Raw genomic sequence first — 25,369 nt, forward strand, 5'->3', positions numbered from 1 at the left:
TCTTAAAGGAGTTGTGTTTTCCTGGTGACCTGCTTAAAGGTTCTGTCTCTATCTTTGTGGGTGGATGGTGATGGTGGAAGCTGCAATAATAATGATTACTAATTAGCTCTTAAGCCCCAGATTCACTGTCTGTCACTAAAACTTCTAGGGAACTGGTGGGTAACTGCTGTTGTAAAGAATAACCAAGGGTTTTTGTCCTGACCTACCTTGTCTGATTCCTTAAAATAGAACAATGATCCTCGTATCCAGCTTATCACAGCTTTGCAGCTGTATATGAATAACCTATTTTGTGACATGCTTTCGATCTTTTTTGCTCCAGTCTTAATTTAACCTATAATACTGTTCTTTTTCATTTATTTCAGAATGGACTGCTGAATTGGGAATTATTGCAGACTCAACAGTACAGCACAGCTCGTTGCTTCGCCTATTACTAGTTATTTAAATTGGACTTTTAATATCCTGCCAGCTGCCGTTCACACACACATGGTGCATTGTTGCCATTCTCAGAATTGCATCTTTGAAACCCAGACCCTCAGTAACCTTTGAACAAAGAAGCGACCTGCTGCGTATGTTTATAGAGGGATTTTTCGGACCTACCGCCCTCTAGCTATCTTGCTGGTACTGTATTTCTAAGACACTATGGAGCCCAGTATGGAGTACTGCTTAGCGCAGGTGCTACAGAAGGATGTTGGAAAGAGACTTCAGGTTGGCCAGGAATTGATAGATTACTTCTCAGATAAACAGAAATCAGCTGATCTTGAACACGATCAGACTATGCTGGATAAAATGGTTGATGGACTGGCCACTTCTTGGGTAAATTCCAGCAATTATAAGGTAAGACTTGTTGGATGGAATGTGATTACTGTCAGAAGTTTGTGTCAAGTGCTAATTGATCTACGTGGAAGCTGTGGAGTAGACTTTCTAATATACTGTCCTGTAGGCTGATAATTATGCTGAGTCAACCATTTGGGACACATTTCATGGTAGTTGATAGCCAATACAATATTGAGGACTCAGAGCAGTAAGAATTCAGTAAATGGGGTTTTAATAAATGGATTTATATATGGTGTTCATAGTTTGTGATAATCCTGGTTTCTTTGTGTGCCTGGTTATCCAGTAGCCTGCTTTGATCATCGCAGTAGTTAGCAATGTTGGTGATTTCCTGCCATATTAAAAAAGTTTATAAAACTGCAGAAAGCATATATAAACAGCAGTGTTTTCACTGTCATTAAATCTTGCTAAACTTTTATTCCTCTTTCCTGTGGGCAACTTAAGTACAATTGGCCTACTGCACTTAGCTCAGGAGAGGCTCTGTGTGTGTGTGTGTGTATATGTATGTATGTTCTGTTGAATTTGAGTGTTGCAGTGAGTTGGTAGGATGTAGAAATCTACCACCTTGTTATCCCTGTCATGTTGCTTCATCTCCTACAGGTCTTAGTGAGAGAGTCCTACCATTCCCATGTAGTGTGGGACTGGGGAGGGGTTCTCAGCTGTGGCCTGGAAAACTCCTGTCCTCGTCCCTTCATGATGAAGTCTGACAAGTCTGATAGGGTACTTAAGCTGTTGTATGGGATGTACTAGGAGACTTCGTTCCTTTCCGATAAGTCCAGAAAAATCTGGGAGTTAAAGTTCCTACAGAGCTGGGCCTGAAGATAATTAACCGAGAGTTGTACTGGAGTTCTCTCCTGTAGAAGTAGAAACTAGCCATAGTTTCCAGGTTACAAGTTACAGGTTACAAGTGCTCTGGATCTCAATATCGTCAGGTTAATTTAAACTATTTTTAATAGAAATTTTGATTGAGAAGTCATTATGAGATGGCAGTGTATTGGTCAACGTGCTCTGCACAGCTTCATTTTTTTTTATCTTCATTTTTGTCAGCAAGCAGCTGTGGTAGAAGCTGTTTGGCATGTAGGAGCAACAAAAAAAACCCAACCAACAAACCACCAAAGCCAGTACAGCCTCAATAGAGGATCCATTCTGGCAGAGCACATGAAGAAATCTTAGTTTGCTGTCATGAACAGGTGGTGTACATGTAATTTTCTGAGCTCATTGTGTGTGCTTATTCCCCCTTTTCTTGCTAACTGGCTTTCTCTTACAGACTTCTATGGTTCTCAGTGGAAAGGTAACCCAAGCCTTTCCACAGTAAACTTGAAGTTGTTATGAAATGTGCTCTTTGCATGGATTTTATGAAGTGATGTAAATTGCAGAGCTATGCAGTACTTTGCAATTCCAGCATGACATTAGGTGTGCAGAACTTCTTTTGGGATAACTTGATCTGTCTCTCTTCCACCCTACTTCCCAGTCATTTGTCTGTTGAACTTAGTGGTCACTGTGGTATGCATTCTCCAGTAACAAACTGGCAGCGCTTCTGTACTACAGTGACTGTTCCAGAACTCATGCTGCTGAGCTAGCTGTTCATTAATGTGCGCGTTCTATAGATAGCATCTGCTGTGTTTAATAAGTTTTAGTAAGCATAACAGAGATGCATCTCGGCTGTCTGGAGGATGTTTTCTCAGTGGATGAGTATGATGGAGAATGTGAAACCTTTGAGTGGGGCAAGCTGGCTAACCTGGAGGTTAGTGATGTAGTGAGGTCTGCTTCAGTATCCAGCCAAGGCTTAGTTCATCATCATATGCCAATCTCTTACTTTTGTTTTAGCGCCTGCATCTGCATTATTGACACCTTGACTGCTTGTGGGGTGGGGGGTTTGGAAGTTCAGTTCTGTCTGGTGTGAGAGAGTAAAGGGTAGCTGGTGTCATCTGATCCAGTTCATGGATTAGTTTAACAACCCCAAGAGTGAAAGGCCAAGCATCACTGCCCTAGAACAGCCATCTGGAGAGCTAAACTGCGGTTGTTTGGTCACGGTTGAAAAAGCCATTATATTTGCAGTCTGTTTCTCTGCTCATCTCACTCCCTTCATTTGAAAAAGTATCATCTTAAAGATTGAGATCATCCACATGATCTGAAGTTTCCTAACACTTCAGTGATAAAGTGTGTGCTCTCAGAGTTAGACTGGGTTTGGATAACAGACCCATTATCTTGGAAGAGCATTCAGTTGATTAATGGCTCCTGCCTGTCTACGACTCTTCTAACTAAACACGTATGCTTGTGTGTTATCTCTGAGGAAACATCAGTGAACTAAGGATGAAATTTCTATGTCTCTTACCAGGAGAGCGCAAGCTATCTCCTTCATTGGCATACAAGTTTGAGCTATATGTCATGACCATCACTGGTATTTTTAGGCTTGGGGTTTTTTTTGGTACATTGTTTCTATTTTAACCTGACACTGTTTTGTGAAGTCCTTGACCTCAGCACCAGGACTGGAGACAAAGCAATCTTCACTTTCAAGTGATGCAGGAAAAAAGCAATGATGGAGGGAGAAGAGATGCTTCTCTTTTCCTTGGTGCTGTCCAAGTCTGTAAAAGCATGATATGTGAAACAGAGTGACACCTAACATACATCTAATAGCAACCAACACTCTGAAATCCTTCTAACAAATGGCCTGTGACCTGGTGACTGATCCCTGCTTCGTAACAGGGAGCTGCGTTAGGTGCAGAAGGCACTCGGATAGGTCAGGATGCTTTTCGAGTCAAGGAGACATGAGGGTGGTTATATGAAGCAAGGCGCTGAGGCCCAGTGCAAGGCCATTTGTGTATCTATGCTTGCCAGGAGTGCGCTTGAACTGCACCCAACAGACATTGCCCTGTGTTTTTCCAGCAGTACCTACGGGCAGGTGGAAGACAGAAGAATGGTGCAGAGTGAAAAGATGATTTCTCCTTGAGAGCTCTAACCCTTCTGGAGTTTAGTTACTTAAAGCAGACAGCCTGTGTTCGCATGGGCACTAGGAGTTGTGGGGTATGCTAGTGAGGCTGGGCTGGAGAAGATATTGCAGGTTGCTGTAGACCAACAAGGAATCCTGCCTCCCCTCCATTTCTTCACGTTGCTTTATTTGCTTGGTCTGTGCTGTTTCAGAGTGGTGGTTCTCCTGGACTCTGCTCCCCCCCCGCTAAGCAAAAAAGAGTTGTTTTGCAGAGCTTTGTATGATCCCTGAACAATAACTAAGGCCTGCACTGAGCTGTCTGTCTTGAGACATGCAGCAAAACAATGCGGCAGTGTCAGGGGCTTCAGCATGTCCTGTCAGCTTCAGAATCCTATATCAAGGAGACAGAGCTGAAATAATCAGTAATTCCTTAGTGAACAATCTCACTTTGAGCTGCTTGTGGCAGTATTGGGTAATGCTGTTGCTAAGTAGGCAGGATCTCCTGACTCATCTGTGGCCAATGTGCCTTTCTTAGTACCCAGACTATGATGTACCGTTGATGTTTCATTTTGAGATGTAGCATAAAGGAATATGACCAGGGTCTTAAAGTAGTTTTCTACCAGCCTGATATTCCTAGAGGTGAACTGAGGGTGTTTGGCAGTGACTTTCTCTTGCCTGCTTCCCCACAACAGGGTAGTATCATACCGTCACCCCCATCTCGCAGTGGGGATGAGGTCTCTTGTACCTTTCTGTGCCCTTTCTCTGTCTGTGCTGTTGGAGTTGAGGCTTGGAAGTGCCCTTGGTGTTGCTGTAGCAACACCTAAGAGTGAACTCAGCTTAGAGATTTGGTGGTGACAGCCCTCAAGCAGGTCAGGGTCTGTCAGATTGAAGTGAGGTTCTACTCAATGTTTTCTCATGTTGCAGAGTGGTAGGAGAGGCCAGTTTGAAGTGAAACTGTGTGGGGGCGTGCAGTAAGGAACTGGATGAAACTTCTTGGTTTCTTCCTACACTTAGGCAGGTAGTGATTTTTTGGCACTGCACTCCTCTCACTGCACAGGCTGTGCTTGCCAAGGAGGGTATCTTACCCTTGCACGGGATGATCCCTTTGCCCCAGTGCAGCTTGATCTGTGTGAGACTCCGTGCCCAGCTCCTTGTAGGGCTGGGCTTTGCCTGTAAAAGAGGAGTTAGGAACTCACATGGTGAACAGACTGCGGTGGTTGAGGACACTTCCACTTGGGAAGGCCTCCTGGCTGAACAAACAATGCTGTGCTGGTAGACCCAGTCTGTCAGGGTGAGGGCTGTGCCCTGAGGTTTGCTTGTGTTCATGTGTGGAGGACTTCAGATTTGATTTATTTAGCTCCTAGTTGATTTTGTTACTTACAGAGACATCACACTCCTTAAAGAAAAATGTATGGTGAGATGTTACAGAGAAATTTCTTCATTTGGTGAAATATTGCATGGAAATTTTATTTCCCCTGACAAAGCTCCTAACAGCATTAGAGAAAGCAGCCTTCCCTTCTGATCTGTGTCTGAATAACAAGCATTACAAAAGCGTGCTTCACTGAGCCGAAGAGAAAAAAAAAACTTACATAAATTAGCTGGCTTTCTTAAACTGTGTATTGAATAATTTTTTTTTGCTTCTCTAATTGAGGGGTAGAACAGATGGTGCAGGCTTAGTTTAAAGTGGCATCCATTAGAGTTACTTATAGTGAACCACCATTCATCAGCTTAAGCATACATTTGTTCTCTATATCGTGTTTATTTTGGTTGAAATTCGGAGGAAGAAATCCTGATTTAAGAAATAATTATCATGCGTGCTTATGGGTTGATATGATAATTTGGTGTGTTTTGCCGAGTATTTAATGCACGGGGGGAAAAAAGACTCGCCATCTGGGGAGGAAAAAAAGAGGCTTGTAAAGGGTTTCCAAGTAGCTGCTGTTAGCTGGTGAGTTTTGGGGTGCTGAGGGATACATGAGGATTGGTGATAGATACATTCATTTAGCAGTTTCATCCCTGAAAACCTGTTTATCCTGAAGCTGTAATTGCTGATAAAAATGAATTAAACTAGTTTTGATGCCCAAAATACATGAGAAATGGCCTATGGAGCAAGAGTGATCTTGAGATCTGAATTTACAAGGAGGGCCTATTCCTTCCATATGCCCATATTGCAAAAGGTGTCTTGCAAAATCTGCTTCTGACGGCTCCTTGTGGGAAGAAGAGCTATCTTAGGAAGGGCTAAAGACTCATCGGGCTTGAACTGCATTTGTAGAGTATGCCCAGTCTTTGATGTTTAGGCTCCTGGTGCTGGCACGCTCCTAATAGGTGGGTTTTCCTGCCTTAAACTTATGAAAGAGCAGAGTTTTGATTCTGGGGTATCTAGTTTCCTGTAGGCATTGATGTTAATTCCCAGTCCAGCTGATCAGTCGTTTTTTCTCTGGCTCTGGTAGCTGGGCCTGACTTTCTGCTCTGTGTGGTAATTTGATCGGATTATGGTGCAGCTCTTACCTACTTGGTATCAGCAGTATGGGGAGTGCCATACAGAGTGCAGTGCAGAATAAATTTGTAGCAGCTGGGCTAGATGAAATTTAATACTAGCTTCAGTCCTTCATATTTGGGACAGGAAAAAAACCCAACCTGCTGTAGCAAGTCAGCATTTAGTTTTCTTGTGGCTTTTTTTTAACACTTAAAAGGTAATGATGACTGGTTGTAGCAGGAAGGGTTGTCCTTTTCCAGCTGGGGTGGGAAGAGATGTAGTGGACTAGTAATACTTTCTGGTTGTTTTATGTACAATGTGGATGTGCTACTGGTTGCATAAAACAAAAAGTTCGTGAGCCTGAGTGTACCAGGCAAGTGTCTTTCAGTTGTTTACCAAGGTATTATAGAATTAAATATAAATAGTGAGAAGGTACAGAATCCCAAGGGATTGTGAAGAACAGAGACCCAATGCTGAAATAAATAGGACAGAAGTTTGCTTCCCTAGTGGCACATGCAGGGTCTGTCTAACTGGGTATTCCCTTTCTCAGTGGCCAGTGGTGGATGATGAGAGGTGAGTGGAAAAATGGGATACAGAGAGAATATCTCCCTTGCATATCCTTCTGGCTTGCAGAAATTTGAGCCCCTGATTTTGCTTTCTGACCAAATTTATATTACATTCCCATAGGATCTGAGCACTGGGATTGGCTCAGGGCAAGAGTGTTTATGGCTTTTAGAGCTGTTTTCTCTTGGGTGCTTGATAGTGTGGCTGCCTTGGCATTGGCAAGGCCAACCAGGCTGTCAGCTGGGACTGAGAGTATGGTCAACACACAACAGACCGAACCATTGTGGTTACTAAATTGAGAGGATAAAGCTATTCCTTTAATGCTGGTGTAGTGTTTCAGTTGCAGCACTTCAGGGTTTATTCAGAGGTCTAACAGTTTGCTAGCTCTCGGGAAACCTTGGGTGTATTACTTGACTGCAGACTGAGGGTCACAGCTGATGCACTGGTGGAAAAAGGCAGATTATTGGGGATTTATTTCCGTGGGCATAAGGGTGTACTGATGCTATTGTACAATGCCTTTTTGGGCCCTGTGTGGCATGTGTTGTACAGTTCTACTTGCCTGTCTGCAGGGAAGGAATTCAAGCTGCAACAGGTGCAGGGAAGGGCTCCTGTGGTGGTTAGGGCATGGGAGAGACTGCTTAACCAGAGGAGACTAAAAGTTTGGCTTGTTTAGTTTACAGTATGAAGGCTGAGAGGGAATAAGACTGCTGCCTATAAATACATCAGAGGGGTGAACATCAGGGAGGGGAAAGAACTATTGGATCTAAAGGCCAAGGTTAGCACAAGAACGAATGGGTATAAACTGGCTGTGGGTAAATTTAGGCTGGATGTGAGATGAAAATTGCCTGCAGCAAGAATACTGGAAAACTCTTGGAGAGGAATAGATAAGGACATGACATCTCTCTGGTTTTAGGATAGATCTTGTGATTATTTTGAATAGTTTATACACAATATAGAACAACAGAATAATACACGAGTGGTAGGGAAAGTTCATTTCAGTCCTTTGTCTGTATGGTAGAACAGACATGAAACTGTGCCTGAAACTGCTCTAACATTTTGAATAAACACAAATATTTTCAAAAGTGTACTGGTTTGGTCCTTAGAAGTCCCAAAGTGACTTACAGAGACTGCTTATGCTGTGCCTGTTATCTCAGGATTAGAATTAGCAGTTGCTCATACATATGTGAAATCCAGCTCCCCTTGTGTTTGGTAGGTAGCAGGGTGAGTAGGGGAGAACCCTTATTTTCCCTGACATGGTGACTCCTGCCTGATGATTGTTGCCTGAACTGGAGGTTAGTTGCAGTGGTGGGTTTACAAGCATCTTGGTTTTGGTTTGGTTTTCTGTCCCCCCTGGTCTCTAAATGGTTCAGTGGAGTTTTGTTGTCCTCCTGATGCTGAAAGAAATGTTCGTCAGCCCCCAGGGTCCCCCCACCCACACCAGCATGTTGGCTTCTTAGCTAAAAGTATGCATGCTCTTCTATGTCGTCTTTGTGGGATATTCCTTGGTAGTCTTGAAAGCCGTTCTTGTCTCGCCCTTTGAACTGCAGCATGAAAAATCGCCCACTGACAATCCCACTGGCAGTGGGGTCTAGTTGCCTCTGACTTTGTCTAGTTTTAATTAAGTAATTTTGTAAGCAGAGGAGTTTTATGAAGCCTCATGTCCTTTGGCTTTTTCTGTGTAGATTTGCTGGTGTCTAATGCTGTGGTTTTCCTCATGCTGAAGTCTGTCTTTTAATGGAACCTCTTTTGCTTGGTTACTGTATTTATAAGAGCATATCTTTGGGATCTCTATTTTCTCTACCATGTTAGGTTGAAGTTTGGTAAAATTGGTTAAAGAATTCAGAAGTTATGGGGAGAGGGAAGAATATACGATGATAGATGAACTTAAGAAGATGACTGAAAAATACCTGTAGTATAGTAATAAATGCTTTTTTTTAACCTTCCAGTGTGTTCTTAGCATTATGTGCACTTGTGTTAGTTTTTGGAAGACCAGCCCACTAGACTATGCAGTCTGGTGCGGGAGGACTTTTTTACAGATATGATTCTGGCTCTGGCAGCCCTCCTTTTGCAGCAGTTGCGTTTTGAGATGGAAGGGTAAGATCTCCTATGAGGTGATCCTTCTACCATACAGGATCACAGGGTAATTCAGTTTGCCAAGGGCCCTTAGGCTCATCTAGCTCCATCCACCATATCACCGTTTACAGCCAAGGCCTTAAAACTTGTTTCTTATTTGTTTTCTAACAAAATTTATTAGCACATAAGTGGTAAATGTCCCAGTGTCAGAAGTGCCTATGTGAATCGTCTCCCATATAAATTCTTTTGGGATTCCAGTGATGAGGGCATAGCAGTTTGGGTTTGTCTTAAAAATATGTGAGCTGACTCTAAGATGAGCCCCACAAGGTATGAGTGGCGATCTAGTTGAGGCTGAGCACAGTCAGATTTGTCCTGGTGCTTGGCTCACTCGGAGCTCCGGGTTTTTGATGGCTGGACTGTGCTACGTGTGAGTTTATATAAAGCTACGTCATGTATTTGTATCCTGTGTGTTGTCTGCTCTGTGGCCTTATCATTAACTGCAGAAGGGAAGGTGTGGAACACAGCGGAGACACGTAGTCTCTGATTTTTCTCCAAGTGAACGCTGCTTCCCACAAATTGTTCATTACTTTCTTCCTGGATCAGATCTCCATTTTTTCAACTAGACAAAACCTGCTATGTTCCTCATTTGGTATCGCTTTTGTGCCAAATATGAAACTTTAAAACAAAGCAACATTTGACTATTCAAGAATCAGAGCAAAGTCCCAGTTATTAGAGCGTGGAAAGCAAGATAATTTTTCAGAGCATGGCTGGGAGTTTAGCCAGAGGAAAGGATTGTATAGGATTGGGCCTGCATTAAGTGTGAGAAAGAAAACTCTCATGCCCAGTAATGCTTTTTCATCTCCAAAAGCAGCTTTCTGGAGAGAAGTTTGTGGAAACCATGAAAACTTAAGTAGTAGAGCCCCATCCTGCCCCATACCCTTCTTGTGGCTGTCTCTGCTCATACAGGCAGGACATGCCAGCGAAGGCTGGCAGGATCTCTTTTGGGATGTGGAAGCATTGTGAGGTTAACTGTGGTGTTACCACCTTGCCAGGGTAAGAGTGTTCGTGACAGTCATCTGGTGGTTGAGAACCAGATAATAGCAAATGGAAAACCTAAAGTTGCCTTTACTCAGTGTATTTTGAAGTTATACTGTTCGAGTAATGTCTGTGAATTCTATGTTAGAAATCAGCTCTTTCTGCTAATTGTCTTAGTACTTTGTGTGTCTGTTAGAACTATATTCCATTAAAAGACAGTCTCTGTTTGACTAATACCAAGTGACATGGTCATATTTGCTCTAATTGGAAAACTTACTGCAAATGGAGGCATTGCTGCTTAGGCAGTGATGTGGAACAAATGTCTGCTTGTAACAGTTTAGGAGGACTTAATTTCTCACTACGGGGAGCTTTAAAGGGGATGCCACTTGTTCAGTGCTGCTTAAAGCTGAACGTTACAGGCTTTTACTGATGTACGCCCATCACCAAAGTTGTCTGATGGAGCCAGATCTGTTAAGAACCTGGTTTCTATAATAGCTTTGTAAATATAGACAACTCTGGATTTCACATTGGAATGAAAAAGTGTACTTCGGTTTTGGAGAGAATCCTGTTTGCTCATTGATCTTGGAGTCAGTCCTGTTGCACCAACTTACCTACACTGTCTATTGAGGAATGAATATCAGTATATCTGTGCATGTTCTTATGTGTCTAATTAGTGCTGTGGACAGAAAGATCCTTGGGCAGATGCTGGGGTGCGTTCCTAGCTTTTTAAATTAAGACCCTGGAGAAGATAGTTGTGTACCTTGTTTAACTCTGAGACATTGAGAGGAGCACTGTGATGTTGTATCCTGAGGAATGAAGGGTGCCACTGACGTGCTGCTGCTATGTGTGTGGCTGAACTACTTGACCTCCAAAGGAATTTCTCTCGCGGTGATTGGATGTTGTCTGGAAAGCACGTTTTAGGAGGTATGTGCTCTTACAGATTGGAATGTTTGTTTGTCTCTTGTCTCTCTGACTAAAGCTTTTCTTCCAGCCCTGCATAGGTGGTTTCCCTGGTAGTGTACTGTCTGTCTCTTCTACCTTCTGTCTCTTTAGGTCTGTGGAAAGTTGCTACCTGTATAATGTTGCTAGACCGGGAATAAGTTATGTGAATAAGTCTGCTTGTGAAAGACTCCATCAGCTCCAGTCCCCGTCCAGATCTGAGCTTTCTTGCTGCCTTTAAAGAGCTCTGCTTCTTTCTTTGTGTTGCTTGGGTCCCACTCTCTCCATGCAATTTCATTCGTTTCCTTCTGGAATTTCCTGTTCTAATAAGCCAGCTTACAATTAATGAGAAGCTTTTCCCAAGCCAGGAGGGCATGTGCAGAGAAAGTACAGTGGTTCTTGTTGGAAAACTTGCACCTACAGGTGATGTGATGGGAACTGGCACTACAGAGGAATGGGAAGGCAGGAGCTGACATCTTGGGCCAAATGACATTGCTTTGAAGGCAGAGAGATGAAAACTTCGATGTGCAGAACTGATAGGGAGGGGTGGGGGTGTGAAAAGGATCATCCTAGCCAAGGTACCAGGCTAAGGGAATTCCCTCTACAGCAGTAGTGATATAAATGGGGCAGAGCTGGAATATTTGAGAAAGGTGGAAGGGAAATGATATGTAGTAGCAGAATGGTGAGCTACTGAGAACCATGGGAGAGCTTTTAGCTGTTTAGGACAGATGGGAAAGGCTGAATTTTCAGTTTGCAATGTTAGAGACTTAATAAACTTGAAAAGTATCCTTCAAGTTCCTAGGCAGGGAGAGGTCTTAATTGGGCATTAGGTACTAACATGGTCTCTTCTCATCTGTTTACCCTTCACTGTGTTACCACCGAGGTATCTGGGACTGATGGTAATTGATGGCTGTCTTACAGGCATCTTTCAAAGAGTTTTCTGGTGGCCATTTTCAGGAGAAAGTAGTGCATGGGAATTGCAGCAGAAGTGTGCTGTAGCTGGGCAAACATTTAATAACAAGAGTTGGTTACTTTTCTAGGTGGTAGCTGTTACAAAATTAAGGCACGTGAAAGGTGGTGTGAGGGTGGCTCACTGACTTTTTCATCTATGGAAAGGAGGTTTCTCATGATGTAGTAGTGAAGTCATCTAGGTCATGTGGGTCTCATGGGTTCCACAGTCCTTTCAGGTAATATAAAGGAGGGAAATGAGGTGAAGGGAAAGTTGATTTAGAGAGGCAGGGTGAATTGCTGGAGTACGTACTAGATACTCTGGGTACTCCAGATTTCCATGTGTTACATGTTTTCTAACGAGAGTCCAAATTTATCACAGTTGGTTTGTAGGATTGTGTTTTATGATGATCCCAAGATTGTTGGTCCAACATGAATATAATTCTGTTGGACTAGAGACGAAGGGGTGGCTGGGGTGGTCCTGCTGTTTTCATGCTCCCCATTGAAAGGGGCTCATTTGGTGCAGCGGCAGCCCTCAGACACTACTGAGCAAAGGCTGTGCTTTGGGTGTGAGACGCACACTGAAAAAGCGCGGGGAGCTGTGTAAGTGGCTGTGTCTCAAAGAACTAGTTGTGGTGCAGACCAGGTAATGCTGGCAGTTCAAAAAGGGGAAGCCCTCTGGGGAATCTGAGCAGGTGTGCATGAGCCAGGAGCTTGGAGGAGAAAGGAGCTGCTTGCTGATCAGAGGAAAGATGGGGCTGCAGGGAAGGATGAGGGTGGGATAGACTCTGATTTCCCTGTGGGGAGATGTCCAGTGGTGACTCTCATGTGGCAGTCTGAGAGGAACAGAGCAGGAGGACAGGTTCTGGTGTATCTTTTTTTTTTAATTGGGGTGAGGTAAGCACAGGCAAAGAAAAGAGGCTGAGAGGCAGGGCTTTGAGATGGTGTTCATCAGGGTGGGAGGTGAGCCAGGAAGAACTTCTGGGAGGTCGAGGAGATGACTGGAGCCTGTTTATCTTCCTTCTGATTACTTCATGGCTATCAGCAGTTGTAGATGACTGGCATCTTCAAGCTGAGAGGATGGAAAGGAAATGTGTTATTGGGGGTTGCTTTCTGGGGTTCAGAAAGGCACTTGGGATACATGAGAGCAGCAGTTCTGATAAGTGAATGTATGCCAGAAAACAGCTCTGCAACCAAACTTGGCTGAGCAGCAGCTAAAACAAAAATGCTCTGAAAGCTGCCTTTTTTAATCAGGAAAGGTGTGGTAGGGTTGGGACATCTGGTAATTAATTAGCAGCCAGATCCTGCTGCCATTAAAGTGAGACAAACTCAAATTGACACAATGTGCTGCTTAAAGCATGCCCATATGCAGGCTCTCCGGAGATGGGACGTAATTTTGGATGATCAGCGCAGCTAATGTGGGAAAGATCGGTCTTTTTTTTTTTTCAGTTTTAACTCTTGAAATGTTTGTAAAAACATCCATGCCTGTGTTACTTGTGTGCATGTTACTAAGGATTAATTTACATTTTAATTTTGTTTCTTACGGAAATATTTTTCTGGGAGACATTCATTGGAGGCTACCCTTTAATAATAGGTAATCGGGGCAGGGGGGAACTAATCTTGTTTACTGTTTTGTTACAGAAGTCAGTGTGTGACTGAAACTTATTGTTTTCCCGCTCCCCCTATTTGCAGCTCTGAACCTGTATTTCCTTGTGATAGTTTTAGGGGCTTTAAAGTAAAAACACATTGGTTCGCTTAACATGGTAGTTTTTATAGTCAATCACATGTGAATTTGTATCACTTTGGTTTCTGTGCCAGTTACTGTGACATTGTGTGAATGTGGCATCTTTGAAAGATGCTGTTTTGTATAAAGCTTTTGCAAAATAAAGATGGGGGGGGTGGAAATCTTGGGCTATTACTGTTTTTTGTACTGCTGCAGGAATTGATACGAGAGCAACCCAAGCCCTCTCTAGTTGTTTGCAGTCTGGCTGGAGTTCACCAGTTTCTCACCTGTGGTCTCTGGGCCATGTGGAACTTGGATTATCATTTAGGGAAGTGAGGCTGTTGCCTATGGGTTTATGTTTAATCTCTAGACATCCACATCCTTATTAGAAAGTATGTAGGTGCCTGTACGTTTCAGAAGTTTGAAAACTATTGCGTGTGAATCCTAGGGTGGGAGGGTCCTTCTTTTGGCAGATGAGAAAGATGCATATGTCTTTTTTGCATTTTACTGTGGTGTATGCAATGCTTGTATCTGTAACAAAAAATAGTTGGTCAGAATTCTTAGTTCTGATCTTTTATATGAAGATCTTATTTAAGATGAAGTCCTAATGCTGTTCCAGAAGAAACACTTTATTCACAGAAAATAATTGGTTTCATTGCAGGAGTTGGTGGTTGGGATTTCATGAACTGTATTACACAGGATATTGGATTTACTGACCTAAAGAGCCCCTTCTGCCTCCAAAAAGCTGTTATTGGTGCAAATAATGTAGGGTAAAGAGAACATGGTCTTTGCTGGCTGTGTTGTTTAAAATAATGTAGCCTGATGGCAGACAACGCTGTTTCCAATGAGTTTTTTCTTCTTGTCCTTGCTGTTTCCTTTGCCCTTCCCAGATCAGTGGTGTGAGAAGGACGTTCCTTCTGCTTCTAGGCAATGCTTGTTTTGACATCCTGTATTCTGCTCTTGGTTATTTTAGAGGAAATTTAGAATCTCATTTGACTTGAATAAAATAATTATAGGTATAAATGTCTGAGGAGAGTACCTGACTGATCACCATTACAAACTGGATTGTGATTGGGAATTAAGGCTTCAGCCACGAAGGGGTGGCCTTGTACAGAATGTTACTTGCATGGGTTGATGCTGGAGGGGGGGGTTGTGTCATCATATTTGAAAGGATTTGATGGTTGGACTCGATCTTAGAGGTCTTTTCCAACCTTAATAATTCTATTCTATGTAGCAAATAGAAGACCTTAGAATGAGGTGTTTGGAAAAGCCCATCAGCAGATACTCGGTTGTCCCAGGACCTGCAGTAGGGTCCAGAATCTTGTAGCACCTTGAGGTGCATCCTGCTCCTTTGAATTGAGGGTTGAGGCGTGTCAGGGAGGGAGATAGGGATTGAACCCAGGTAAGGCTGAGAGTAGTCCTTTGCCACAAGATCATCTCCTCTTTCTTGCTGACAGGTTCATCATTTGTGGATGACACACTTAAGCTGTGTATGGATATTGTTGTCTCTGCCTGTCTGTTTTGAATCTGCTGTTCAGTGCTCATTTTGAGAACAGTTGCATACCTGTGAGTTGGATCTTATTTTTTTCCCTTTTATCTGGCATCAAAAGATTAAAAGGAAACTTGAAAAGAAGCATATGCTCTTCATTTGACTTGCACAGCTGATTTTCTCCTTAATGTAGTGAGCTCCAACTTTCTGCTGAAAGTAAGCTTGTGCACATGTACCAGGAGTCTCAAAGGGGGAGTCAGGGGGAGATAAATGTTCTGTTCCAGGGGAGCTGTAGATTTCCTATTTTTTTTTGATGCTCTTTTATTGGTAATGAGTGATAAGTGATCTGTTGCATTATGGACAGTTGAGCCTCACATGTTGGTCCTTATGTAGTATTTTAGGCCTGGTGGGTCTTGGTCTGCGGTGATGGCCCATCCCTTGTGTTGTGCCTTCTTTCAGTAGGGGCAGTATTTGTCTAGAATATTTGGCTTGGAGCATTAATGGACTCCGTCAATGCAGATAATGCTATTTGATGCCTGATGTCTAAAGCCTTTGCTAGAACTAATCCATGTATAAAACTTCCTGGAAGTCCTGCTTGTTAGGAGGAACTCCCTGCTTCTCCCCTGATCCTGCAAGATATGATTTAGAAATATTTAATGCCTGTTGTTCCCTATGTATATTGTAAATAGTTGGTTTGGACATTCACTGCTCTTCTGATTGGCATAGTTAGTGATACATATATCCTGAGTCTTTCACGCTAGATCAAAAGAAAATAGAATTATTTTGGAAGGATGAGATTAATACAATTTTTTAAATTCGGTAGCACTTTTCATTCAAAAGGATCAGGAATTGCTTTTTCAGACCAACAAAATGGCTAAACCCATCACTGAAGCATGCTGCTTTTATCTGCTTGAACAATAAACTTGGCACAAATGTGTTGCTTTCTGTCAAGGGAATTGGATTGCTTTAAATATTGATGCTATGTTCTTTAGTCACCAGGCATTAAGGCAGAGGTATTTAGTTCCTAGTAGCAAGGCAAATTTGGCAGGGAAATTTTGGCAATGGGCTAGTGACTTTTAGTACTCTTTGGCCTCTGAACTTAGACACTGGGCTGCCAGTGAAATGCAGAGCAGGTCTGAAGCTCAGCTCACACCATATCGAACAGGGCTTCCGAAAGAGGAGTGGGAGAATGGCTTTCCTCCCTGACAGCTCTTACCTTGTGGCTGTCCTGAGGGTAGGCCCTGCTGTACCATACGCACTGCTGAGCCCTACTGACCTGCATCCCTGTTTGTTGTGCTGGTCCTGATGGCTGTGTGTTCCTGTGGCAGGCAGGTGCCACAAGCCTGTGGGAGCTAGGTTTCTGTGTGGTGTCCTTTCTCCCTTTTACAAGCAGCAACTTGTTCTGATTCTTCCTGGTAGCCAGAACAGTCCTTTACTCTCGGACACTATGTTCTCCAAAGTGTGTTAGTAGAAGGTCTCTCCTCTAATTTGAAACAAACAAACAAAAAACCACACCCCCACACCATCCCCCCCCCCCGCCCCAAAAACCACCACCACCACAACAACAAAACCCAAACAAAACAAAACAAAAAAACCACACCAAAAACCCCAAACCGACCACGCAAAAAACCCAACCCAACCCAAAACCCCCAAGGCTAGGCAGGACTTAAGACTATGCCTCTCTCCTGCTTCCTTTGACTTTATAAGTTTTCTTTCCAGCTCAATATTTCTGGAGCTACAGAGATTAGGCCTTGTGGGACTTGGATGGGAAGTGATGTGAGGTACTTGCAGTGTACCCTGCCTCCCTTCTGCCCTCTGAATGGAAAAGAAACTGCCCAGAAGATGTAAGTATTTGCCAAAACAGTAGTGGACAGGTTCTTTCTCACAGTCTACTTCTTGATGTGGAGAAGTTCTTTCTTCTCCTGTTTGCTTTGCTAGTGGTTGCATTAGGTAGCTTGGCTCCTGGGGCACATTGCTGTTGCTCTGCCTGCAGTCTCTGCCCACCGCAGCTCTGGCAGGCCAAAGCTTTTGCTTACCAGGCTGGTTTGGAGCTTCCTTGGTGTGCTGTGATGTGACTGAGCACAAAAGCCTGGTGTGCAGTGTTGTCACCTCCATTTGGAGGGAGAGGTATGGAACCAGTGTTAGCAAAATGCTTGTACCAGACACGGTTGTAGGGAGGCCTCCTCTGTCTGCATGACTGAAGTAGGCTGGCAGGCAAGGTGACTCTGTAGTGGAGAGGAAATCCCTGGTTATTTTTCACACTCTTCACTTTCTGCCTTATGCTTCTATGAAGCTGTAAATCATTCCCAAAAGAATGGAAGCAGCTCCACAAATTCCTGTTTAGAAGGATTCCTTACTGTGGGAGAGAGGCTGGGTAGGTTGCTTGCTAGCCTTGCCCCTTAAGATATAAGAATATGATGAAACTATTGCAGGTGGGTTTTGTGTGTGCCTGAAGATTACAAGTTAGAAGCCATCTGTCTGCGTTGCTGAAGTGTGAACAACTGAGTGGGAACTGGGTTTCTGCTGGTGTAAAATTTTGCTGGGAAACCAGGTGCCTTTGCAGGGATTAGCTCCAGGGGAAAAGGTGTTTCCTCTCTTGCTTGTATACGCAGTTGCTGTAGCTAATGCCACATGCAGATGCTTCTCATTCCAGGTTAATGATGCCTTGTTCCCCCAGGTCTCGAGGCTGTTTAAAGAAGGGAGAAGTGTACTGGCAGCATTCAGTTGCTGGGTCTAGTCTGTTTGCCCAGTTCCTAAAACCACCAGAGTGAATTCACTCAGCAGCCACAGGAAGGGCTTAGTTGCTGTGGAGCTGGAGGCCTTAGCAGCAGTTAATTGTAATTATGCCTCCAGTATTTTGGGCTCTTGGGAAATGACTAGAGGGCAGAGCCTTGCTGTTTCTCCCTTCCCAAACATATTGCATAGTCTAGGTTTGAAAGAAGAAAACTTCTCTTGCATATCCATGTTAGCCAACTAGTATTGCTCCCGGTCTGGCCTATGAAGGAGCTGTGTGGATTTTATTTCATGTGAGTAAGAGGAGGGTGACAGTGAAGAGTAGTTAATACTGAAGAGCCTGCCATTGGCTCTTCGCTTCCAGCAAACCCTTCTCCCTCCTTTGGTTGCTGAGGCTGTAAAACAGGTGGTAATGGCAAAATTCATGTTTGCAAACCACAGGTATGCACCACAACCAAGCTTTTCTGTGCAGGTAGTCAGAGTAGCAGTCCAGTGTACTTACAGGGTGGCTCGTGAGATGAAGTTTTAGGTAGCTTGTGGACGCCAGCAGACTTGTTTCAATTGTTTCTGTCCTGCTTGCAGTGTTTGCAGGCAAAAAGGAGCTGCAGCCCCTGCGTGTAGGAGATCGTGCTCTGTGTTAAAGGAAGCATGAGGAGACACAGTTCCAGCAGCAGGGCAGAGTGGCCCGCTTGGAAGCTTCTTGCCCATATTGTTCATCTGTGTTCAGGGGAAAGCTCTGGAGAAAATCTGTTGGAGCATTCAGAGACTGCATATGACTTTTTAGGAAACCTTAACCATGAGCTAGACTGTACTTTTTCCTTGTGGCTTTAAAATTAATAGGCATTGCAATAATGTGATATGAGTACTACATGTTAATGTGTATGACTAACCTGTGGTAAGTAATGTGTTTTGGTGGTCTCTGCCTTTATGGTATTCAGGCTATCCTTAGAAGAAAAAAAGTCTCCAGAGATGAGGTCTTAAAGTTTTCTTTCCAGGTAACTTGGGCTGTTTAATACCCTCACTTGTATGAGGACCAGTGAGTCTGCAAGGCCTGGGAGCACAGGTTGTGAACCTCACAGCTTGAGCCAGCGGAGATACAAGGCTTGTGCTTTCTGCAGGAGCTGTGCTGTTACAGACTCAGGTTCAGGTGGCAGCTCTGCGACTGCCTGGCAGTATACAGTGTCCAAGTGTATAATGTCTTTCCCTCCTCCTGAGTGTCTTCTCTGTTCTTCTGGGAAAATATTGTGCTTATTAAATGGAGGATACTGGCTATATAAGCCCACTGTAGTGACCTGAAACTGGAGGCTGATGTCAGGACCTGTGTAGTTGTGGAATGATGTCTAACTTAAGGTCAGCTTGTTTTTTGCCCCCTCCAGAGCCAGCAGCCAAGGATGATGTGTGAATGCTTCTTAGCGTAGACCTCACCTTGGGGTTTCATTCAATGGAGGATCTTAACTACATAGAGGGAAGACACTTTCCATATCGGAAGGTTTGGAAAATTGTGCAAATTCCTTTTTTTGGCACGCTTTTGTACAATTTAATTTGAACTTGTCCCTAATGAGCTAAAACACTACAAACCTAAAGTGAATTTTATATTGATTTGAGTTGCCTGGGGACTTTTTTACAAGGTTTGGCTCACTTATAGTGTTGCATAAGTGGGTTTGATTCAGTTGAGAAAGGGCTAATCTGTGTGCTATTCTGTCTTAGTAGCAGGTCTTGCTGTGGCAAAGCAGCATAACTGAGACAGTGAGATGGAAACCAGGGCAGAGCATGCTGAATATGGTAACCTTGATTCCCTTTCATGTAGTGTCCAGCATGTGCAGCCTGTGAAGTCAGATGTATGGGTGATTAGAAAGCTGTTCTCAATAGCCAAAGGTTTATTAAGACCTATTGTTTGCTCTTGAATAATGAATGTCACGAGTATGAGTTTTATTGGGTCTTGGAGAAGCTCAGCATGATAGAATCCAAATGCCTCCTTGCATCTTGCTTGCAGCAAGGAAGAAGCTTTTTTCATGTTCTCTGTGAGCAAGCGCTTCCCTAGTTTTTTCTTCCAAGGAGTCTCATGATGTGCATGCTTCATACTTCTCAAAGCTGTGCCCAAACTAGAAAATTCTCTTTGTGTTTAAGTTGGTTGTTGGTGTAGAGTTAAGGATCCTGCAGGGAAAGAAAGGATGGATATGCTTTGGGTTTCAGATGCAGGAGAGGAAGTCTAGGGTTTACCTTAGCCTTTATACACTTCGTGGTTGTACATTAATCTTGTGCTAAGCCAGTGTTGGAAAGTTTTGTTAACCAGGGTGTCAACCTTACCCTGGGGAGTAGCTTCTATTTGCCAGTGTAATTTATGTCTACAGTGGATTGCTAATAAGAGTCTATTGTCAGTTTGCCTTCTATTGTTCACAAAGGATGTTTACCATAACTTGTTTTGCTGATGCTGTATTTCTAATGGCAAGGAGGAAATTTTGAGGCTTTGTGGGTATTGTAATATAAGGGACTTCAGGAAACAGTCAAATCCAGTTTCTTGTTCACAGAAGACAATCAAATGTACTGAGATGTCTTCTGTCAGATGTTTATCCAACCTATGCTTAAAATACATCCTTTGAAGATTTCACAGCCTCCTGAATTAGTCTGTTCCAGTGCCCCTCTGTTCTTCATGCTTAATTTCCTTTCTAGCTAATCTAAGAGGATTTCTCCTTATCCTTCTCCTAAAGGATATGAGAAAAGTTGATCACCACCCTTGTTCAAGTCCATGCTAGGAAAATCTCTTCAGTGTCATTTCCACTACAACTATTTTTCTGTCTGCTAAATGAGGCCAGTAGTTTGTGCTTTGTTCTGCAGTGTATTGGCAGAGTTTTGTCTCTGCTAAGGCATCCTCTTATTGTTAGATCTGGTGTGATTCCACGATAAGGGCACACCACTCTTCTTTCGTCCCTGAAAGGTGATCAGTAATTGAAGGGTAGAGTACCACCACCTCACTGGTCTGTAGATAGATCTGCTGAAAAGCAGAAGCCTTGCTCATGCCTCCCTTGGACCGAGGGATGATGTGCCCTTGGAGGTGTAAGATCTTGGTTGTTTAATGAAGATCTGCTAAAGAAGTGTTTAGCCATTTTACGCTAGCTGCTCTGGTTTCCAGCTCCTGTTCTATAGCAGTGTCATTAACAAAGAGGAGGTGGGGGGAGGTGTGGGATGAAGCTTTAAAGGCCTTGTTTTGGGCAGAGATACTTTTTGTAATCTCTAGAAAGGCACAGCATGTGGCAGGGAAAAGAGCACACTGGCAGATGGGGTGAGTGCGGCTACAGTCATACCAAGGAAGACAGTGTTGTGAAGCTTTCATGCTGTGACAGACAAGTGGGTCACAATGTTGATTTGTCACCCTGGGTAGGAACTTCTGCTGTGATCAGGAATGTGATGATATGAATTAAAGGTGTTTCTGGGGAGGGGATCAGTAGAAGATGGTACGATTGATCTGTGTGCACAGAGAATTTTGCCCTTGGAGCTCAAGTCAGTCTCCTCTGGGTCAGCTTCTTGCGTGTACAGGCTGGAAAGCAGTGGTGGAGAAGAGAAAAGGTCTTTGGGTCTCATTCTTCTGGCTGCAGCAGAAGTGTCCTGGACAAGTCTGCTGCACTGTATTTTCCCTTGGTGGTCACTGTGCTTATAAAGTACCTTGCAGTCTTCTGAGGTACATGCCGGAAGAGGCAGGTGGTATTAATGGTACTTTGGCTTTGGGTAGTGACTGCGTCCATTTAGTGGTCATAGTCTTCCCTATCCATTCCTTGCTGGAGCTACCTTTTTGGTATTCCTGGTTAGCTTTGCAGTCTGAGGAGGAGTACGCCTTGCGTGTGCACCGAGGCTGAACTGCAGCATGCTGCTATATTGAGAGAGACTAATGAATACAGTGAGAGCTTGGAAGGAGTCAGTGATGGCTTTTAGGCCTGCATCAGAAGTCGTTCCTGACCTGCAATTATGTGAGCAGGACACTGTTTTGACTTGTCTTCTTCTGCTTTAACTTGGTGGGGTGGGAGAGCAGCAGCATGTCTGATCAGCCCCTCCTGAGCATGGCATGTACTGGGCTTGCTCTTTGCTTAGAGTGGTTGTAGGGGCAGCTATGTCCAGCCACGGTCTGTCAGAGTTAATTATCACCAGGCTCTTCTGTGAGACCTTCATCATGTAACTCTGCTTTTCCTTAGACTTCACCAAAACCCAGAAAACTGAAGGAATGGGAGGCATGGTTGCGATAGGACCCTGATGGGAAGTGCAAGTATTGGGTCCTTCAGGCTTTTAGTGGGTGGGCACAGTGGTAAAAGCATTCACTCCATGCTGTTTAGGCAGGACCTAATTTGTAGCAAAAATGAGCTACTGGTTATGTTGTAACGGTTTCTTTCTAGCAATTATCTTTATGTGGCCTAGGTCATGGGTTCCCCAGCCAAGAAGGCTGAATTAACATCAGTTCTGATGTTTGCCCCCTCCCAGGCTTAGTGCGGTTTTCCCCGTGTTGTCGGCTTAAGTTGCAGGAACGGTGGGCAGAGATGGTTCAGGCCTGCATCTTTTGTGTGTGGGATGAAGACCTGACCAAAGGGTTGGAAGGCAGACTTGGGAGCTCTGCTGCAAGTCTGTTTTGTGGTGCCCAATGTCAGCTGGCAGTGCATCATTTCTGCTCTGTAAAGTCAGAAAGTTTCTTCATGTCCTTGTAGAGGCAGTGTAGGCTAGAAGGGTGCTATTTGCCTGCATGCTGCTTTACAAAGGCAAAAGGAACTATAAAATCAGTCTGGTGTTGAATAGTGTTATCCCTTCTCAAACCTTCCTAAGAAGGGATTTCGGACTAAGCTCTGAGGAGCAGGGAGTGAGATTGCCTTCCCATGGGTATTTTGCCTGGGACCTTGTGTTTCTTGCTGGGAACAATTGATAAAAGGGAGGTGTTGATGCTGCCATATCCTGACTTTCTAGTCCTAATTATCTAGTGATCAAGAAGAATTTTATGGAAAAATAATGCAACTGAATTAATCTGTCTTGCAAAATAAAGTTTCCACTATCTTGGATTATTTAATGGGTCACTTGAATAAACCATCAAAGCAGATGTAAGGTCAGCACGTAACTGGGCAACTCTTTAAAGAGCATACAATCTACCTAGTAGACTAAAGTAGCTTTGTAGCCTGAACATCTGTTTCTGGAATTGGTTTTTCCCTACCTAGTTCAAACTTTAAAGATCACCTAAATTGTATTAAGTCATAGAAAAGTAAGAAATGTGTAATGACTGCTGATTCCCCTGTTCTGTTTCTCGGGAGAATGATGTGAGTGCACACAGCTGGCTTCAGATTCTGTGTTTATGTTAGTCTGATGGGTTAGAATCTGGCCCATAGAAGCAAATCTGAACTCCTTACCTTTGATTAAAAAGTCAAGCTATATCAAAAAACAGTGCAGGGCCTGCATATCTCTTGCAGTTCTTCTCTTTAAAGAGAAAGAGTTAATGAGGAATCTGTGCTTTGCTTCTATATTGCTTTGTGTTTGTGGCATCTTCTTTGATGTATGAATTCGAAGATGAGGAACAGAATGTATACGTGAGCTCTCAAAATATTTCAAGTCCTTTGAAGGAGGCAGGAGAAATATCTTTAAATGGTGATGTGAGAGTATGAGTAGCTCTGCATGGATTTCCCACCCCCCCACCCCCACCCCCCCCACGTATAGATCTTAGACTGAACTTCATTTGTAAGTGGACTGCATGCTGGCACAGTCCCAACACTGCAGGCAGATGTATATGAAGTCGCCAAATAATACTTCTTTCCAACACACAGAACTGCTAGACCTCAGTGTGACAAGTTTATGATAGTAATAACACTCTATTTCCAGACGAGGACATGAAAGCTCTTGAAAAACACTAGTTTGTATTTCCAATCTTGCTAGGCCGCAGGAAAGTGCTATTAGGCTACAGGAGGAAAAATACGAAGGGCAAGGAGAGATGTAACTGTAGCTGGATCCCCTTCCTAATCACTTGGCAGTCATTTTGTGGAAGATTTAGCAACTGATCTGCTTGACTTTTCTTACAATGTCTGCACTGAAGAAAAAGCAGCCACTTGATCTTTAACCTGCACCACAAGTGGTGTTATCAGGAAAGCATGTTATGTTTCATGGTGTTATCCTTGGGCATCACCATATTGTAACTTCTCTTTCTCTAAATGATGTTTTCTATTCTGGCATGGTTACTATCTGTGAAACTTAATCTCCTATTCTTCTGAAATAGTCTCTGTGCTGTAGACCCCAAGAGACTTGCCAGCAGCAATCCCCCCTCCTCCCTGAACAAAGTTGTTGTTGACACAGCCTGATAGATAGGGGAATAGTAATTGGAGCTTATTACTATGTGTGACTGAACTTTTTACTTTTATCAGATGATGTTAAGTTAAACAAAACCTTCTAGATAAATAACCCAAAAGCCCAATGGCATTTCTTTGCTGAAAAGAATGTACCAATTCCTGTTATGGCTGGCAATATTTGAACTTGACATATGTGTGTGCTGATCTTGCTACTTGATCCATGTCACTGGTCCTTTGTACCTGCTTGAAACCCTGTTGAAGTACAACATTGTCCTGGATCAGACTGTGTAGCTGGAGTCTGAGGGCTACAGATTGTTGCCTGGCTTATACTACTGTACATAGGGAAGGATTAAAAAAAACCCAAACAACCAGTTTTGCTGTTTCACAGGCTGCCAGCACGTCTGGTGACACAGAACCTCATTAAATCAATTCATGAATTGACAGGGCAGCTTCTAACTAGAATATATAAAACTATTTCAAGTTTTAATGAACATTTCAAGTCAAAGACAGCTGAAGGCCTATATGTTAAGAATCAAGTAAAACAAAGTGCTTTGTAGAAGTGTGACCAACCTGATATAGTTTTGAGCAGTGAGGTGAGGATGATGTTGAACTAGTTGGCCTTTGGAGACCCTTTCTAACCCAATTTTATTGAGCTGTATTCTTACGCTACATATTAAAGAGCTATTATGTCTTTTAACTGCATACAGAATGTGCAGTAGGGCTGGATGGGAGGAAACAATGCTTTTCGCATCTGGCTAACAATGGCACGGTATCTTGTCCAGCATTGTGTCTATCTTGTTTCAGCATTCACAAGACATCAGATTTGAGGGCTGGGAGTTCTCAGAATTACCATGCTTTCCCTTCTGCATAAAAGATGTTGCTTAATACTAATGGGGCACTTTGGTTTGGAATAGTTGCATAAAGTCAAGAAACAACTTATGAAGTTACAGGAACAGGAAGGCTGGCATAACTTTCAACCTGTATGAATAAAATGAGATGAGGCAGCATAGAATGAAGAGGTTTCAAAGGTGTGAAGGGCACATTTTTAGAGGTATTGCGGCCACTGGGTGCTGCTGATTTCAGTTTAAGATGACAGCTAATTTGTCCTTTAGAAAATCCCACCAAGTCTCCATTACAGTCTTAGAGAACTGGAGGAAAAACAAAACAAACCATCCATCTTTGAACCTGCCTGTGATGGCAGGAGGCGGCTGAGTCTCTTGGGTCTCTTCCTTGGCAAATTACAAATATATCTGCATTTCTTTAGTTAAAAATCAACAGTTACAAGAAACAATTTGGAAAACATTGGAAAGTTGCTGTTCCCTTCCCCTTC

The 25,369-nt window shown here is 43.3% G+C and overlaps 1 protein-coding gene across 1 annotated transcript in view; it reads left to right on the forward strand.

The window, feature by feature from the left end:
- Positions 1-25,369, forward strand: part of CLASP1 (cytoplasmic linker associated protein 1) — a 188,584-nt gene that overhangs the window by 11,993 nt on the left and 151,222 nt on the right. The window contains exon 2 of the mRNA XM_064451239.1: positions 363-834. Within this exon, the coding sequence (XP_064307309.1) occupies positions 640-834 (195 nt within the window). The 5' untranslated portion in view covers positions 363-639. The remainder of the gene's footprint in view (positions 1-362; positions 835-25,369) is intronic.

The sequence above is a fragment of the Phalacrocorax carbo genome, chromosome 5, assembly GCF_963921805.1.
Source record: "Phalacrocorax carbo chromosome 5, bPhaCar2.1, whole genome shotgun sequence".
Taxonomy (NCBI): domain Eukaryota; kingdom Metazoa; phylum Chordata; class Aves; order Suliformes; family Phalacrocoracidae; genus Phalacrocorax; species Phalacrocorax carbo.